This window comes from Coturnix japonica, chromosome 5 (assembly GCF_001577835.2).
Source record: "Coturnix japonica isolate 7356 chromosome 5, Coturnix japonica 2.1, whole genome shotgun sequence".
Taxonomy (NCBI): Eukaryota; Metazoa; Chordata; class Aves; order Galliformes; family Phasianidae; genus Coturnix; species Coturnix japonica.
Window position 1 is genome coordinate 20,537,882 of NC_029520.1, and position 19,469 is coordinate 20,557,350.

At 37.6% G+C, this 19,469-nt stretch overlaps 1 protein-coding gene across 2 annotated transcripts in view; it reads left to right on the top strand.

The window, feature by feature from the left end:
- The window catches only part of MYBPC3 (myosin binding protein C3), a 48,910-nt gene that overhangs the window by 27,385 nt on the left and 2,056 nt on the right, over positions 1–19,469 (top strand). For both annotated transcript variants that reach the window (XM_015864288.2, XM_015864289.2), the window contains 16 exons: positions 45–210; positions 1,170–1,276; positions 1,612–1,641; positions 1,785–1,921; positions 3,339–3,416; positions 4,570–4,729; positions 4,934–5,038; positions 6,474–6,662; positions 8,622–8,756; positions 9,826–9,993; positions 11,307–11,395; positions 13,619–13,814; positions 14,486–14,625; positions 15,278–15,437; positions 15,954–16,090; positions 17,943–18,129. In XM_015864288.2, coding sequence (XP_015719774.1) covers positions 45–210; positions 1,170–1,276; positions 1,612–1,641; positions 1,785–1,921; positions 3,339–3,416; positions 4,570–4,729; positions 4,934–5,038; positions 6,474–6,662; positions 8,622–8,756; positions 9,826–9,993; positions 11,307–11,395; positions 13,619–13,814; positions 14,486–14,625; positions 15,278–15,437; positions 15,954–16,090; positions 17,943–18,129 — 2,184 coding nt within the window. The remainder of the gene's footprint in view (positions 1–44; positions 211–1,169; positions 1,277–1,611; positions 1,642–1,784; positions 1,922–3,338; positions 3,417–4,569; positions 4,730–4,933; positions 5,039–6,473; positions 6,663–8,621; positions 8,757–9,825; positions 9,994–11,306; positions 11,396–13,618; positions 13,815–14,485; positions 14,626–15,277; positions 15,438–15,953; positions 16,091–17,942; positions 18,130–19,469) is intronic.

Sequence of the window (19,469 nt, forward strand, 5' to 3'; positions counted from 1 at the left end):
TTCTTATTTGTTGATGTATGTATTGCTTATTCTCGCAAAATCAGAGAAAAAGCTGGAAGTTTATCAGAGCATTGCAGACCTGACAGTGAAGGCACGTGACCAGGCAGTCTTCAAGTGCGAAGTTTCTGATGAAAACGTGAAAGGAATCTGGTTGAAAAATGGAAAGGAGGTGGTGCCAGATGAAAGGATAAAGATCTCCCATATTGGCAGGTTCGTTGTCTTTCAGAAAGCATATACAAGTTTCAGTATTACATTATAACCCACAGGAATTATCATCTCAGGGGGGGATAGAAATATAAAACATGACTTTACCCTGGCTACAACTAGAAGGAAAACGTTAAAACCTATTCATATGCAATAAACATATAGTCACTAACTTGTCTGGTAAGCATGTTGGTACATTTCATATTTATGGTATCAGTGGTATATCAGCAGAACTCATTTTCAGTTTTCATTTAGATATCACGTTTCCTTGCTATCGGAACTGTTTAGAAAACACATTTGTAGTAACTTTAAAAATCAGCAGTAGTGTTTAGACAGATTAATACAACACTTACAAGACCTTCCAGGAAAAACAAACAAACAAACAAAAAACAGTGGTCTTTATATGTGAAAACATTAGAACATATACAGTTGCACCATTCTGTGCCTAAGTGTCTGAGCAGTCTAACTCTTACTGGAAATCAAGAGCAAGATTCATAAAATACATAAATACTATGCATTAGGGTAAATTCTTCCTTGGTACTCCCTGCATTCTGTTTCAAAATTTCATTAATAAAGGGATGGAAGATCAATTTTTGCCTTGTTTTTCACAGTTCATTGTAATTACAGTCTTGATCAAATTAAATAAGTCAGCAGTGATAGAACTGCTCTTCTAAGGGTAAAGGGCCAGAAAAAAAGACTAGAAGCCACTTCCTCTATTTAGAGTAGACTCTGCATTTACTTTGAGAAGACAAGTCCACTCAGACACTGCGCTGAGATGGGTTTACCCAAATACTGAAATCAAAGCAGTCCACAGCCCTGGTAGCTCGATTTGATGCTAGGGAAAGAGGAGAAGAAACAGTGATGTTCGTTAATATCTTATGGTTTGCACCTTGTCTCCTGAGATAGCCCCGTTTTTCCTGGAAAGGTAATATAAGGCAGTGACGCCTATTTCTTCATGCTTCCAGGATCCATAAGCTAACTATTGAAGACGTCACACCAGATGATGAGGCCGACTATTCCTTCATACCTCAAGGATTTGCTTACAACCTTTCTGCCAAGCTTCAGTTTTTGGGTAAGTTACTTTAGGAGATGCAACAGGAATTCCACAGGGATAAAAAGATGGCACTAATCATGGTTCAGTCAGGAAGGAATGTGAAGAATCTCCTTCCTATAAGACCGTCCTACCATCAGATTGTTGCATTATATTGTTTTTCCCTGTAATTTTTGTTATAATTAGTATGTTGTTTTAAAGAGCCTGTTTAGCAGTTTATTTACATTGATCTGTAATAAGCACTCTGATGATGCAATTAATAGTTTTTTAATTACTTGCTAGATGGAAATGGTACAAAAATTCTGTTTTCTGACCTATTTTTTCCTAACTCCCCCCCTTTTTTTTTTTCCCTCCAGAGGTCAAGATTGATTTTGTACCAAGAGAAGGTAAGAACAACATTCACTACTCATATGCAACTAAATATGTTTTCAACAGCAAAGGAAAATGTATTTTTAATGTAAGGCATGAGTACTGACCTCCTTTCTCATACACGACACTCAAACCATATTTTTCTCCCCCTTTCTTAAAGAGCCTCCCAAAATCCACCTGGACTGTCTGGGCCAATCCCCTGACACTATTGTTGTGGTGGCTGGGAACAAACTGAGATTGGATGTTCCCATATCAGGAGATCCAACACCTACTGTCATCTGGCAGAAAGTGAACAAGGTAATGGATTCAACAACTACAGTGTATTACAGCAAGGTAATCTAACACAATAACTGAGGCAAGGAAGTCACAGTAGGAGATTTATTTTCTTTCTCAAGTCTTTGTTTGAATTAAAGTTCCTATGAACAAGTATTTCGATGTTCAATCCAGCTGTAGTTGTCCCTGTTCATTGCAGGGGAGTTGGACTAGGTGACTTTAAAGGTTCCCCCCAGCTCAAACAATTCTATGACTCAATGAAACAAATGACCACTGAAACATGATCTTACCTAACAGCATGGACACATTCTGCAGGTGACAGTTTCTTTTTTATAGTCTAAATGATTCTTCTACAGTTTGTGAAGAAAAGTATTTGGTATAATAAAAATAAAGAAACACTTGCTATTTGCCTAATCAGAAGAACTGCAAAACATCAAAGATTAGAATCTTGATACGAGAGTCTAAGCGAGCTTCTTCTATGGCTGCCTCAGAACATCCACACCCCTCACTGTCTGTGTGCTCTTAAGCTATAACTAGTACCAAAAAAATTACATAATATTCTACAGCATCACTACACATCCCACAGGTAGCAGGAAAAAAAAACAACTGATACAGCCGTATACAAAAGTAATACTGCCAATTACGTTCATCTCCTCAGTCTCATTTCTTCTCAGTTTTGTACCATTCTTTAAGAGTGGGAAATTTAGTACAATTCAGGACTTTTTTCTGCACTACAGAATTAGCGCAGACCCTAACAAAAAAAAAAGCCATTCATCTCTTTTTTAGAAACAGAGGGCAATTTTCCTGATTCCCTCACTCACAAGTTTCTTTGATGAAATGAAGGTTTCTCTCACAGAATGATGACTGGGTAACAGACAGACCATCCACCTTACTAATTCTAAGGTGTGAAGTCCCAAAACACAAATAAAGGGAGTTGGGCTTGATTTGAATGCTGTATAGCATATGCTAATAAAATTCTGAACAGACAATTTAACAGCTTCAGAATACATCTGATGATGTATTACAGTCCTGACTATATTTCAGACTGTTAAAATGTTTATACAGACATACTGTCCCACTACTAAATTTTGGTCATTATAACTATTACCACAGGACATGCACTAATTTATGATCAGTTAAAATTCTGCTCCGGGAACATCACGCATCTTTGTTTATGAAGCTGTAGATTCAGTTTTGCTGACTTATCCTTCCTCTAAATCACTGCAGTCTGACATATCCATTTCCTTTTCTGCTTTTTAGTTTCACACGTACTGATTTCCTTCCCAGTCTGGTTTGCTCTCTCACTTTGCTCTTTATGTTTCTCACACCTTTATGTTCAAGCACCCTAGCATACCTATGGACTCTTCTCCTGTCTTGCAGAAACAGTTTCCCTGTTCTGCTCAGAAATATTTATCTTTCTGTGGTTTCTTTGCTTATTTAGAAAGGTGAACTTGTTCGAAGCAATGAAGATTCTACGACACTCTCAGAAGACAGCAGTGATTTAAGTACTGATAGTAAGGTGAGTTCCTTATTTATGCAGACACACAAACATGCCTAATGTTTTTCACTTCAGTGGTCTAGTTTAGAAGAAAATAAAATTTAAGTCAGTAGATTTAAAGCTGGTAAAGTAAATAGCACAGCCACCCATCATTCTGCCTCACAATGGCAATTACCAAACTCTTTGGTCCAGCAAAACAGATCTAGTGATTTTAGAGTTAGATGCTGATCAAGAAAATCTCTAATTACCATCACACAGTGGCTTAATTACAAGGAATCAATTAAGTTGTTTAAAATTCTTTTCAATCTATTTGTGAATGTTTATCCCCTCTTTTTTTCCCCACTACACTGTAAGCTTCAACAATATCCTGAGGGTAAAATAAGAGGAGAAAATATTACAGATTCAGGAAAATAGGCTGTGTATGTACATACAGTGAAAAGATGAATTTTCCAAAAGGTTTCCTCATATATATATAAAATATAAATAAATAAAAATATAAATATTTTATATGTTTAAGATTCTTCTGTGCTATTCACTGGATAGGCACATACACTTTGTAAAGTTTCTTGTTTACTGTCTACAGATGTGGGCGTGTGAAGCATGGAGAGTGTAATAAATGCACAGCAAAGTTCTTGTTACATTTAGACCTCATCTCTCTGAGGAGAGCATAAAGTCATCCCATATGGCATTCCCGAGTGACAAAAAAAATAAAATCACACTGACACCATGACAGTAGCAAAAAATATGGCAACGTTTTTAGAAGCAAATTGTTCAAACCCACGTTATCTGATGTAGATACTGTTGAACCAGAATGTTTGCTCATATGCTTGAAAGAATTTGCAAATCACCTTCAATTTACACTCTACCCACCTATTATCCATGAAACTTTACATTGCTGTTATCCCAATCAGGAATTCATAGTACTTTGTAACTTCTTTGAAATGCAATCATGTGTGCATAACTAGCAATGAATCCTAACAACCTGGAAAGCTTTTAGGTTCAATCTTACCTACAGTTAAATAGTTTGAGACACTTCACCTCCATTTTTTCTATATACAAAAAGAATTTGATATTATTTATATCTTTTGAATTTTCACTGACTTACATACAGGCTCATTAGGCTGTCCCGGGCACAAGTCACACTGATTTTCCCTTTTACTTTCACTGCCCACAGGTTCTATTTGAATCTGAAGGCAGAGTTCGTGTGGAGAAACATGAAGACCACTGTGTCTTCATCATTGAAGGAGCTGAAAAGGAGGATGAAGGAGTATACAGAGTTATAGTTAAGAATCCAGTGGGAGAAGATAAGGCTGATATCACAGTCAAAGTTATTGGTAAGTGAAAGAAAGCAATAATCACTTTCAAAGCACCACAGTGATGAAAAATATATATGTCACTAATACTATTTGGAAATTCCTCAGGATGACTGATTTCTTCAGATTTAGACTTATAATACGGGGGAAAAAATGTTAAAATATCGAATTGATTTGTAAAACAGAAACAGTAACAACCCCCATGCATTCTGATATTTCCTTCAGATGTCCCTGACCCTCCAGAAGCTCCCAAGATCAGTAACATTGGAGAAGATTACTGCACTGTGCAGTGGCAACCTCCTACATATGATGGTGGACAACCAGTACTTGGTAAGAAGCACTGAAATATAAAGTCCCCAGCAGTCTCACCTATATATTATTTTCTCTGCTCCTTTAAAACGATGCAGAAGGATTTAATACATTCATTCACACTAAGAAGGCTGAACCTCATACACTCGGTAATAAAGCAACCCTACAGACCATTTTGGAATCTGGCCCTTTAGTATCAGGGTGATGGTGCCCCCTACCTGTGCTGTTTGAATCAGAGAAATATTTTGACAAGTTAGCCAAGCATCATTTCAATTGTCTTGCAATTTCATATTAAAAGGAAAGGTTACTGATTCAGGATGTCTGTGCCTATAATGCCTATTGTTCTCCATTTCCATTCAGGCCCTGTAAGAACCATACTTCTCAGGTATACCAAAGCAGCACCTGCAAGTTTGATAGCCATAAACGTTGTGAACACCATGGTCTGGGGCTCAAACCACAAATCTTCACAATTTGATATATCCCTATAATGACTGTAACTGTGGCCAGCTACGATAGTATCTGCAGAAATAGGTAGAAATCCACATAAAATACATATTTGTACACAGGATGTATAAATCGCTACTCAGCATATTTCCTAATTATTCACTCCATACCTGTAAGATCACTAGCTTTCTAAACAAAATCTTTTTAAAAGGAGTCTACATGCATCACAACCAAGCACCACCTGTAAACAGACTAGAGAAGAAATTAAATGTAACTAGGTATAAAGAAACAGCTGACACTGATCTGTTGGAGCGAGTCCAGAGAAGGGCTGGAGCACCTCTATTATGGGGACAGGCTGAGAGGAAGCTGTGCATGGCCAGGATTCACTCCACTGTAGGGCTGAAGCCGAGATACGACTCAATTTCAGACACTCTGAAATTCTGCCACTTTGCTTTTTAAAGAGATATGAAATAAGTTAAGGGAAATATTACATATTCTTCCTATTAACATTTTGCATTGCAATTGAAGCTGTTGATACAAGATTGCTGAAGAATGAAATAAATTAGTTTTTAACTCGTTTTATATATTTCAAGGCAATCTCTCCTTCAAGAAAAGGGTTTTCTGTTCAACTCCTGAGTCTCACGTATTTCTCCAACAGCAGGATAGAATGACCACACCTTTCACCAGCAATGATTTACTATTTCATACACATCTAAATAACCCTGGAAACATTGACTAAATTAGTGTATAGCATGTGAAATATACTTAAGCCTAATAACTGACAGACAATTCTAAGTGAGTTGTGTTGTGGAAAGCATAACCATTCAAATAAGAATGTCAGACTGAAGGATAGTAATAAAAAAGGAAAATTAAGGAAAATACCAGAGCTTCACACAATTAAGTTATATGCAGTAATGTTTGTCTCTTTATGTCATAGAAAAATGTTTTTTTTCTCCTGCATGTAAGACAATCGTTTGTAGTTCTCTTATATCATAAAATATATCCCTTCCAGGCTATATTTTAGAGAGAAAGAAGAAGAAGAGCTACCGATGGATGAGGCTGAATTTTGACCTTTTAAAAGAGCTAACCTACGAAGCCAAGCGAATGATTGAAGGAGTAGTTTATGAGATGCGGATTTATGCTGTGAATTCTATTGGCATGTCCCGGCCAAGCCCTGCCTCACAACCCTTCATGCCAATTGGTGAGTTCTATCACACTCTGATAATTCCTGGAAAAAAGAGGACAGAACAATTTTCACCTCTTCTCTTCAACCATCCTTACACTAAAAAAGAATGTGTTAGGAAAAAGCTATTCTATACTTAATCAGCTTTTTTCCTTTATCATCTTCCTCTTCTCCATCTCTCATTTCCCTTCCTGCAAAGCACAGAGGTTCCAGTTTCATGAAACTGCTGATGAACATTTAGTTGTTATAATTAGAAGTGTGAGAGTCAAACTGGATCTGGAAAGGAGGAGAGCTAATTGACAGAAATTTGCCCAACCCTCTCAACTTCCCCCACTGCCTTATGGGTGCAAATATCACAGTATCCCATCCAGTCCTCCCTTAATCCTGGCCCCTTCTGCAGCCAAAAGGATAGCTGATTAAGAAAATATTTAGGGAACGATTTTCTATAAATAATCCACCCCTTCGCAGCAAGACAGTGTCTCCTGCAACCTCTGAGCCAGAACAAACTAAGAGAGTCCTCAGAAAGCCTCCCTGCTAAGAGCTTTAGAAAGAAGAACTGAAAAATACAACTGGCTGGACATTAAAATGACAAGAGTTGCTAAAACTTCTAATATCAGTGAAGGGGGACAACCTGCTGAAGGAAATAATGCAAAAGCAGATGATGCAGTGAAGGGGTCAGAAGGAAAGGATGTGCTGCAAGAAGGGTCTTTTAATTCTGGATTTCAAATACAAAACAACTGGTCTGCAAGAAAAGAAGGCAACAAAAAACCATCAAGCGGAGCTACTGAAAAAAAAGGTCCAAAGTTTTCATGGGATAGGTAGAGTTCTACTTGATTAAGGATAAAGCTCATACTTACTGCTTCAGAAAAGAGGTTTGGGGTTCTGGTGGGGTACACTGTGGTTGTGTATGCTCCCAGCTGCCTTCATCTCCTGTTTCTGTTCACAGTCCTTGATTCCATATGAATATGAAAAAATTTGATATAACTACAGAAAGGAAACTGTATTATTATTATTATTGCAGTTACTTCAGGAATTAAGATCAATTTCAATCCGTTGCACAATTTATAGTTCTGTATTTATCTATCAAGAATCTTTTAATATGTAACATCTCTCAAGTTTTTCAAAAGACATTCAGTTTGGAATATATACCTATGCAGAGTGTGTCAAAACTCTAATTCTTAATGATTGTTTTATTACATGCATACTAAACGCTATGTTCCTTCCAGTAATCGCAAATGTTATTTTGAAGTTATCTTTCCATTTGCTTTTTGGAATCAATGATTTGGTAGCAGCATTTGTGCGTATTCACAATTTGGGGTTCTCCACTAATGATTAGTAGATAAGAAACATATTTAAAAGATTGAATCTAGACGCTGGTTATTCTGAACTATGAGATTTCTGTCCTGAAAATACATCAAATAGCCGTATGTCACTGAATTGAAGGTTTTTTAGTATTTTTTTTTCAGATGTCTCTGTTACAAACGAGCGATGCAGAGCCAGTGTTTCAGTAAACACGTAGTCAAAACTTTGAATCATGTTCTTCACTTCTCGATCAAAACAAGTAACGTCAAATGTGATGAATTTTGTCTAATTACAATCAGGACGTAAATACACCATACAAATGGTTTGCATTTGGATTTCCAAATGTCACTGAAGACTTCTGTCGGTTATTTGACTGAATTGCTTACAATTCTCTTTGCTATTTATTTATTTTACTTTCACAGGAACTATAATTACAAACATCTCGATGCTATTATACAAGAACTTTTTTGTTCTACTCCCCATTACAGGAATCTTATGCCACACTTCTATTAAACGAAGTATTAGTAGTCACATTTTACAACTGAGCATCAGCTAAATTCACTTCATTAAAATAGCAGTACATAGTTCAGATACTAATCATAACTTCTACAGCCTTTGAATTCTGACAGTAGCATTGCTGTTTCTCAGAATTTACTTCTAAATGTTGCCTTACAGCTCCTCCAAGTGAACCAACACACTTCACAGTGGAGGATGTCTCCGACACCACTGTTGCCCTGAAATGGAGACCCCCTGAACGGATTGGAGCAGGGGGATTAGATGGCTACATAGTGGAATACTGCAAAGATGGATGTAAGTAAGCAAAGCCAGTGGCAAATAAGTATTATTAAAATACTGCAGTTGCAATCATTTCACTGCAATATTACAACAAATAACTGCATCCAGTACCACTCAATTTGAACTCTAACCTGTGACTAACACCCTTAGCATCCACCAGCAGATTTACCTGACACAACACTGAAACCACGATAGTCACATTGACCATATCCTCATATTCACAATCATCATAAACTATGGTAAAGGAAAATACTAACAAGAATAGTAGTGTTGTTCTATAGTTGCTCTTATACTTCTGTCGTACTCAAATTGTGTATTCTCTAAAACCAGTATAATACCATGATTGTAAGGAAATTAGTCAAATTTGCAAGTAACTGTTACTTCTTGGAATACCTATGACTGCTTCATATCTGCAGCATTCAATGTACTGTATTATGATGCTACAAAATAACACTCATTTTAAAAACATAGATCAACTAACAAAATTATTTCAGTCACGGAATTTTCTCTGACAGGAAACTCAACTATCAAAAATCTAAGCAAGGGTTTTAACAGGGTCTAGTTTACCCAGAACTCACTTCTAGTCTTTAATGAGATATCAGAATCCTTAAGTCACTACACTAGAAGCATAATTTTATTCGTAGTATTTCTATGATATTAAAGAAACTTAGTAGGCCCTACAAGCTCTGTTCTACAGCATCAAATGAGAAAGTAAGAATATACTCCAAAAACTTATGCGTTTTGGACACCCACAGAAAATAAACCTCAGGGAAAAATAAATTGAGGCTTTACTTTCTAGCTAAAAATATTTCCAAAATGCTCCCCCCATCTTCTGCTAAGAAAATAAATGTGGAGAAACCCCACTGCCCTGAGCTCTGTGAAACAGAATGCTGAAGAAACAACTCAAAGTTGATCCTGTACCCTTAGACTGAGAGTTCTCTTCCAGTTCAGTGCGTTCCATTCTAAGTGTGGTATTGCAAGTTGAACTCGCGTTACCTCCACACAAATTTTCTTTCAGTTGTATAAAAGACATCAGTTTGGAAAGTTAATAAACTACTGCAATCTAAAAATCCTCTACTTGCAGCTACAGAATGGACTCCAGCTCTTCCTGGCCTAACTGAGCGTACTTCTGCACTGATTAAAGACCTGGTCACAGGTGACAAACTTTATTTCCGTGTAAAGGCTATAAACTTGGCTGGTGAAAGTGGAGCAGCAATAATCAAAGAGCCCGTTACTGTTCAAGAGATCATGCGTGAGTATTTACATTTAATAAATCTCACTTATCTATTGTCTATGGTCAAAATTCAATCGTACACAACACATTAAAATCCTGGGTCTGACAAGGCTGTGCTGCCTTCTGAAAATAACCCCCAAACAGTTCTGTCAGTTTGACTGAGAGCTAAAAACCTTCTGAACCTGAGAATATTGCCATCCTGTCCAGCTCTTCTATTTATAAAGCATAGCTGTTAAAACAAAAAAATCAAACTTTAGAACTATGTACTTCTCACCTCAGATAACATCACTGTCAGCATTTAAGGGACCAGTTTTTAATATCTGGCTCTCTGCTAGAAAAGCTGTTGTATTACTGCAAAACAACCACATTCACAGAGGCAAGAGGTCTCTTCAAATTAAAGTAGTTATCTGAACTTGATTGTTCTGGGTTATTAATTAACACCCTGTTTATCACCCAGTAGTAGAGGATTACAAGTCAATTGACTGGAGTCCAAAAGATAAAGAGCTGCTAAAAATGGATTGCTCAGCCTTGACTCACACAAAGTATCTGCCAGAGTCTCACTAACAGCAAGATGACTCTGTGTAAACGAGAGCTGCAATGCAGCTCAAAACTAAATGGACATGATGACAGGTACTCCAACTGTTGGTTAATATACTCTTCTAAAAATGACTGAGAAAAGACAAAGGGACACAAGGAGAACTTAGAAAACTGGGGACTGGAAGAAAGAGCATGCACTGCGGTCCTTCCTTAGTTAGTGAAGAGGAAGGAGCGCTATGTTACTCCACACCTTCAACCCCAAAGTACTGTAACTGAATTACTATAGAGAGGTAAAGGCAATTCACCGATTGCTCTACATTCTAAGTCCATAAACATTTCCAAATAGCAATTTGCAAGTGGCTGTAGTAACAACAGAGCAACAGTTTAATCATCATCAATAATTACATTTTCAATCCAATATACCCCTTGTTCTGTCTACTATCTGATAAAGTTCTCCAAAGAAATGAAATCGACACAGAAGGTTCACATCCAACAAAGGTCATCCAAATCTGCCATTCCGGATGCAATACTGTTTCAGAAGTTCCGCCATCAACACAACCTGCACTGTTGTAAATATATAACAGATTTGCTAATAGATCTGTATCTTGTAGCCAAATACATCTGAAAATGCTTAGAGAATTACCTGCTTTGCAACCATAAAAGCAGTCTACCCCATTTTCTTATGCTTACAAGTATCCAAGCCCTTCCTCTTCAGTATTTTGTCCTATTTGCCCTACAAGTAATATTTCAAATAATCAAAGGCTTTGTATTAACATACTACTGCTTAATTGCAGAACGTCCCAAAATCTGGCTGCCACGCCATCTCAGACAGACTTTGGTGAAGAAAGTGGGTGAGACGATCAATATAATGATACCTTTTCAGGTTTGTACTGTTCTCTATTTACTCATAGGTATTTGTCGTGACTTAGCTAAAGTATTTTCCCTTATGTAAGTTCCCACTGCTCCACTTGTTGAGCAGTATTAAAAATCACCCTACTATCAGAAGGGTTTCTCATTTGTTTTTCTTTGTTTGGTTTTACAGTCCCAGTTGATTTTCTTTGTTTTTCATAATCCTTCCTCTTATACAAGAAAAGTTAACTACTGTAACTGTAGGGCCCTTTCTTGTTAACCACTCTTCAGTTATGTAAGCTTGTTTAAACTTGTAAAAAAACAATTAAACTGATAACTTTGCTGCTTTAATGTCTGAAATGAAGAAAAAAAAATACCCAAAATTGAGAAGCTGCCCCATAGGCAGAGAATCTGATAAAGTTTAAGGGGTTATATTAAAAACATAAGACACAAATATATCACTGCTTTCCTAGCCTCATAACCTTCTTGCTCAGGACAAGCTCGCAACTGCGTTCCTCAAGTGCCAACAGTTTATTCCCCTCCTTCCCAAGCAGTCCCAGCTGTATGTGCTTATTTCCCTGGGCCAGCACAGGTACATGTTGTAACTAATCCAGAGCTTCACTTAACTTGAAGTATCATTAGCTGTTGCCAAACAAAGTGGATAAACAAAGAGCCTTCCCTAACTTCTTTTCAGTGAGGAGACTGAGTCAGCTGTATTTTACTCTGCCACTAGTTTTAACAAAACTGTACTAAACTGATCTTAGAGATTTCTAGTCCACAGCCTAATTTAGCTGAAATGAACCAACTGATTCTTAAATTATTGGAGTGGCTGGTGGACAGGCAAATCACAAAGGCATAGACTTCTCCTAAAAAAAGATAAGGGAAACAAGCAATGCTAAAACCCTTCCATCAACACTAAATTTTTGCCAGGAAACAAAACCAGAATTTTAATTAATGAGCTTTTCTTAATTAAGGAAAAAAAATTTTTTTTCCAACCATTCTCAAGCAATTAAGAACTATTAAACAACTCTTAATACTTTGAAACTTCTTAAGGCACTCAGAACTGGGCATCTTTCAGAAAAAGCATAGCAAAAATCACATTTTGCTATTTCTATTTTTTAAAAGTCCTTTTCATTGAACGTTGTTTAGTGAGGAAAAAAAAAACTAAATAGATAGTTACAACCTTCAAATTACAAAGAGCTTAAGTTATAAGACCATGAATGACGGAACACAGAACAGGACAGTACCCAGACAAAGCATAAGCCAGTATTTTCTATTACAATTTTTTCACAACTCTGTCAAAACTACCTGACTTCTGTGGCCACTTCTTACTCACTTAACACTGTATTTGTATCAAATACATTGCCATGGTATCCTGAGCTAAATTCTATTCCCAGTTCTACACAAACTTTAGATAAGAATGTAGATAAGAAAAAAAACAAATAAACGTGCAATATTACTACTAACCTATGCCCTACTTAAGCATCAGGCAGGTGGAATTTCTGCTGAAAAGAGAGGAGTCAGCATATTCTTACACAAAACTCATCTACGTGGGCAAATGATTGAAGGGGTATTACACATTACTAGTGTGTACGACTCACATTATGACTCCTTGTGAATCATTTATATGTGAATACAAACATGAAAAAGCACTTAAATTTATTCTTCACTATCAGCAGACTTCCTCTGAAGCAACTCTGGTGTGCTATTTATCTCCTTTATCACTGTTGTCTCAGATTACCTATAACACATAACAGAAATATAACCCTCTGAGATAGGTATTAGAAATGCGTTTTCTATCTGTTTATGGTTTTCACAGCCTATAAATACAAGACTACATGAAAACCAACACTGTGAATGCTTGTAATCTTTGGTTACCACTCAAAAAAACCTATAACGCAAGTAGCTGATCAACCACACCAGAATAGCAGCAGTTGCAAAGCTTAATTTATAATTGAGATACCTCTCCCAGTCAGCCAATGAAAAGGGATACCTTACAATGTTACAATTTCTTGTAATCATTTTTACCAAGATATTTAGGACCAGATTCTGTGCTCAACTTATTACATCAAAGAAGAAGTACTCAATCTTGTACTCAATCAGTCAGAAAAACGAGCCAAGTATTTGTCTTGACATATCAGACACTTTAGCAAACAAAACCTTAAAAATCTTTTTACTTGTATGGAAACTCTACTAAAAGTGAAAATAAAAACCTACAACAGTCTAAAAAAAAAAAAAATTTACTTTTTCTCTTTAGGGTAAACCTAGACCCAAAATAAGCTGGACAAAAGATGGTCAAGCTCTCGACTCCAAAGATGTGGGAATTCGAAACAGCAACACGGACACAATCCTTTTCATTAGAAAGGCAGAACTTCATCACTCAGGAGCGTATGAAGTCACTCTTCAAATTGAAAATATGACAGATTCAGTTGCAATAACAATTCAAATCATAGGTAAGAACCCGTCAACATCACAAAAAAGCAATGTAGTCAAAAAGGCACAGATAGTCATTGATAAGCTGAGCAAAAAGTATTTTAATGTATTTTCCTCAGAACATCTTACATCATTTATTGATATTAGACAACTCTAGCAGTCTTATCTGCTTGACACTCCTAACAGCTGGACAGATAGTCTCAGTGCAGGACTAGATATTTGTCCTTGTTGGCACCACCTCACCCTACTTGGCTAGAACCTCTTCCTTGCCCAGACAGTCTCAAATGATTGGCCTTCCTTAGTGAACAGGAACACAGGTTATTTCTTATTTTTACTCTCACTGTACCTGAATAAGGTTGTAAAGTGCATAATAAAACTGTAGCAAAGAGAGAAATCACACTCGTCATAAAATTGCTGTTCAACTTTAAGGAAGAGTTTACCTTGCCAATATCTACTGTGTTGCCTATACATTTCAGTAGGCTCCAGGCATCCCAGGAAAGTTAAAGAGGGCATTTGAAAACTTCCCAACTTTCCTGTTTATGGTTTCAACTTCACATAAATGGAGTGTACTGCTGTGGAACAATTACAGATTGCTATCAAGCTCTATTTTTACCCTGCATGGGAGGAAATGACAACACTTTCAGCTCCTGAAGCAGAAGCTAAGGTGTTTTTTTTTATGTCTCCTCTGCAGATAAACCCGGCCCTCCTCAGAGTATAAAACTGGCAGATGTTTGGGGATTTAATGCTGCCCTGGAGTGGACACCTCCCCAAGATGATGGTAATGCACAGATCTTGGGCTACACAGTCCAGAAAGCTGACAAAAAGACAATGGTAAGAAGCTGCATTAAGTCCTTGCATTGCTAAGGAGCTCTAACACCTTCTTACTTAGGAACACAGACACTTATTGAAAACAGCTAAACTAATGACCCTCAATCGTGTGTCCAGGGTGTCCTATGGTATGCCAAAGGCAGATGAACATTTAAGAATATAATCTAAAAGGAGCCAAAACACTAAGTGGAAAAGAGAAGCATACACAGCCTGCCCCATTTCTGGTGGTAACTGAAGCTGTGAGGGTGTTTTGAATCACATTTTTAACAAATACAGAGATAATCTGAAGGGGAGGGAGGAACTCAGGGCTAGGCATCTTAAGGAATGTACTGGGACAAGCAGTTTTGTTAGGCAAACTGGAAAATGCCCCTCTCAGGGAAGGCCCCATCAAGTTGATGCATTCTCACCAGGCTCCCAAATAGAAGTAGGGTTAAAACGTAAAGATTTTTTTTCTTGTTGTGTTATTGTTTTTCCCAAAGTGAAAATATTCATACAACCACACCAGCCAGAAAATAGAAGGATCAGATCAGCTGATCTTCACAAGAACATCAACATTCATTAACATTCAGTCCTTTCCTTGTAGCAAAAAACAATCTCTCCATATAACATCTGACATCTTACAGGTATCTCTCTAAACAGTGCAGTTTTGTTGCAGGAATGGTACACTGTTTATGACCACTACCGCCGTACAAACTGCGTAGTGTCAGACCTGATTATGGGAAATGAATATTTCTTCCGAGTCTTCAGTGAAAATTTGTGTGGATTGAGCGAAACTGCTGCAACTACCAAAAATCCTGCCTATATCCAAAAAACAGGTAACATTTTCTATTAAAAACAAACATAACAAAAGCTTCTAAGTACCAGAAATACAGTTGTAAATGAAAAGCGTAATACTACTTAGATGCACCATCTGAGGTATTTTCATTAATTAGTAACTAGCACCTACAAGGCATTTTAGCATCAGCAGCCTTTATCTAGGCAGACTTCTGTACAAACTGAATAATTTTGCAAAAAATACTTGATCAGACACTTTTCCTGAAAATAATACAACTGTGGGGTTACACTTAGATTCCAGGGTTAAAAAGTAAAGATTTATGTGATGAAGACTACAGACACGGTTATCACATTTTTAACATAAGCAGGAATTCAATCACTGGGAGAATCTTTCAACTAAAGCATTGTGCTTTCAATCAAACTCAATGTTAAAACTTGCTGCATCATTACTGTCAGTGTCATCAATGTCACACAGGTAAAATAATGTGGCAGTTAGGTTGTATGCAACTCATCAGAATTGAAATCAGTTATTACTATTTTGTTTCTTTGAATTGCAGGCACCACTTACAAGCCACCTAGTTACAAAGAACACGACTTCTCCGAACCTCCCAAATTCACCCACCCTTTAGTAAACCGGTCTGTGATTGCAGGATACAACACTACACTCAGCTGTGCCGTGAGAGGAATCCCCAAGGTACAAAATATATCAAGTATCATTGATGCAGACACAAGACAAGATGCTGCTTTGGAATTCATGCCAGTTCAGTATAACTAAAGTAACTATATTAAGGAAAAGTACATGTCCCTGAATTATCACCCCATAGAGTTAATGGCTGTACACAGAACCAGATGTACAGGAGTATCTTTTTGACTTCTTGAGTCATTTTGCAGTTGTTACGCCTCACCCAGTTCACCAAACACAGTAAACAAGCAAGCACAGCACAGGTAGAATGGGGCAAACAAGTAGGTAGGCAATGCAGCAAGGGAGACAGAGGAGAGGGAAGAGAATGGTTCGCAGCTTTATGCTAACCTTGCAATTTGGAAGGTTTTGCTTTTGTTTTAAATCTCATGACAATACTTTCTCACTCTAAATTTATTTGTTGAAGTCTCTGAAGAGAGAACAAAACAATGTTTTTTGTTTGAGTCAGGAACAAAAAGTAAAAACTGTATCAGCCAGGAGTTAAATTAAGGTTTGTCAAAAAAGGGAAACAGACTTTTTGACTGCAGTGAAGGAATTTACCACATTATGATGTAATCTTCTCAGAAATTTAAATAACAAAAAACTAAATAAATAAGAAAGCAGTACCCCTTTCCTTCCCCCTTCTGGCTGCTAATTTACACCTCTTCTCCATCTCTCAGGCCAGAGCAAGGATTTGATAGCTATGAAGCAAAACACATAAGATCGCTGCTAGTTTAAATTAACTCAGGAAGCACAGTCACATAAACAGCTGCAAAACGACAAAAACAGCACAGAAGAAATGAGAGCAAGGGCAGACAGACAAAATCCATTTCCCTGCAGCTGCCTCAGGCTACATCCATGATGTAATTACAGTGCTAGCACTGATGTGCCCTCCCAGCGATCTGACCCTTTTGACTTTCTGTATCACTTCATTATGTAACATTTTAACACTTCCTATCTTACAGCTGCTCAATACAGCAGACCAAGGCTTTAGAGCCTTCCTTCCACATTAGCCCAAAAGATAGAGCCTTCCTCCTTCAGCACTCATACTCTTGAAGCAGCTTTTACAGATACATTTCTGAACTCACATTGCCCAAATTAACCATAATGAAAAGCTCTATACCTAAAGCGAAACTCACCAACAGGGATTTTTCAGAGTAGCTGATGTCAATGCAAGAGCTGCCACTCTGAAAAACCACAGGTTATTAAAGTACTTTAAAGTCTATATCAAGCTCACTTGTACACACAGTGGAGAAATAAACAAGAACAGTTTGACCCCTACATATGTTTTTCATTTTAAAAATTTCATTTACAAAAGTAAAAGACACTGGAAGCAAAACACAACGACTCCAATTGCTACCAAACCAACCAGCTGAGCAGGAACTTGATTTTGAACACTAAAATTGCTAAAGATGAGCCAAGTGGTTTGGAAAATCCTTTCCCAGTTTTAAACAAGTGGCCCTTTCCCATATGGGCCACATTCGATAATTCCACTCATAATCTCTGTGGTTTTATTCACTTTTTGTAAGGTACCTGAAGCACTGAAAATACACTGATATGCTCAGTGAAATAATCCCTGAAGGAATGGATTTGTAGCCAGTGCAGGGTTTAAGTTACATTAACTTGTGATACAGAGCTATGCATTCTACATGTTGAGAGCTAAAGAAAATTCTTAACACTTGGCTTATTAGCTTCACGAGTTTGTACTTGGAACAAGCAGGGGCTTCTTGAAAAACAATTAATGTTGCTGAGCACTGGACAGCCCTCACAACGCATACACTTTTAATGGCTAAACTAACATCGTTAGACCAGCAGTAAGTTTCATTTTCTACCACCTTTCTTAAAATTCTTCTTTTGTGTCCCTCAGCCAAAGATATTCTGGTACAAAAACAAAGTGGATCTCTCTGGGGATGCCAAATACCGCATGTTCAGTAAACAGGGTGTGCTGACCTTGGAGATTCGGAAACCCAGTCCATTTGATGGAGGCTTTTACACCTGCAAAGCTGTTAACGAGTGTGGTGAAGCCGAAATAGAGTGCAGACTGGATGTCAGAGGTAACGAGATTAACTTTGCAGGGAAAAAACACAACAATAACTGTACTTTAAAAACAAACAAACCATTATTGTAACACCATAACATGATGGAAACTGCAGCAACAACAGCATAGTAGCAAAGTCCTAGACTGCAGCAAGTAAGGATATGCTCAAAAAAGTCAGTCTTGGACACAGAAACAAAGGAAAGAATCTGCCTACCTTTAGAAGGCCTCAGGTACACAGGGATCTCCAGCAAAACTCCCTCACCTCTGCTGCCAACACTGAAATAAGGTCTGGGAAGGGGTGGGTCCTGGCTCCAGCCCTTCCAGTCACTCAGGAGAATTACATGCACCTGAGCACCCCGGGTTGGTCCTGCCTCCCACCAGGTGCTCAATCACTGCTTCAGGCCCTGACCTAGCATTTCCACTACAATTGTCTAACATCATCTGAATTAATCTACATTTGTTAATTATGCACAAAAGCAAGATGGTGTTTTTCAGGCTAAACTGTTAAAATATAATTAAATTACTTGCTAGGCAATACTGGGCTTAACATAGATAACACATTTCTGAGCTGGTGTTCCTAAAGGAGACAGCACAGGAATGGAGGTCTATCAAGGAACACTGTGTTGTGTAATTGTTCTAATCTGGTGAGCCATACTCTGCAATGGAAGTTTGAATTTCCACACTATGACTCCAAAGTTATGAGCTGTTAGATATACGTAAGAGGTAACATATGCTACATTGCAAACAGTTTCCAGGTAGACATTGAAAATTTGTTTAGCACCACAGTAAGGAACATCAACTTCATATTTGACAGTATGAACCCATATAGCATCGCTCTAAATGCTCATCAGAGTGAGTTGGCAAAGCGACCTCTATTAACAGACACTGGTGGAGATCTGTCTTCAGCACAGAAAGCCTAAAGATATTTCTACACCACTTAGTATTTCACTTAGGGTGCAGTCAGGGATGTGAGCCCAGCACACCCTGCAGTGTGGGGTCTGAGATGCTCACACGAGTCTTGGAAGTTGGCAAGGCAAATCTGCTGAACTCAGTCTGAGAGCTCTGAGAACTTCAGCTGATGTGCGTGGCCCGTTAATAAGACACATACGCTACATTCAGTTCAACAGTAACCTCACGTACTTCTGTTCAGTGCCACAGTGCACATTGCCAAAATGGCTCAGAACTTATTTTCATCATCTTTCCAATTCTGCTTTAGGAACATTAACATCTCCTTAGGACAACCACAAATAAAAACTACTAGGACAGAGATTCTATATTTATGTTTCAGCAACAGGTAGCACACCATGGTTTTATTTTAAAATTAGCTTCCTAATAACACCTTTCTTCTCTTTTTTT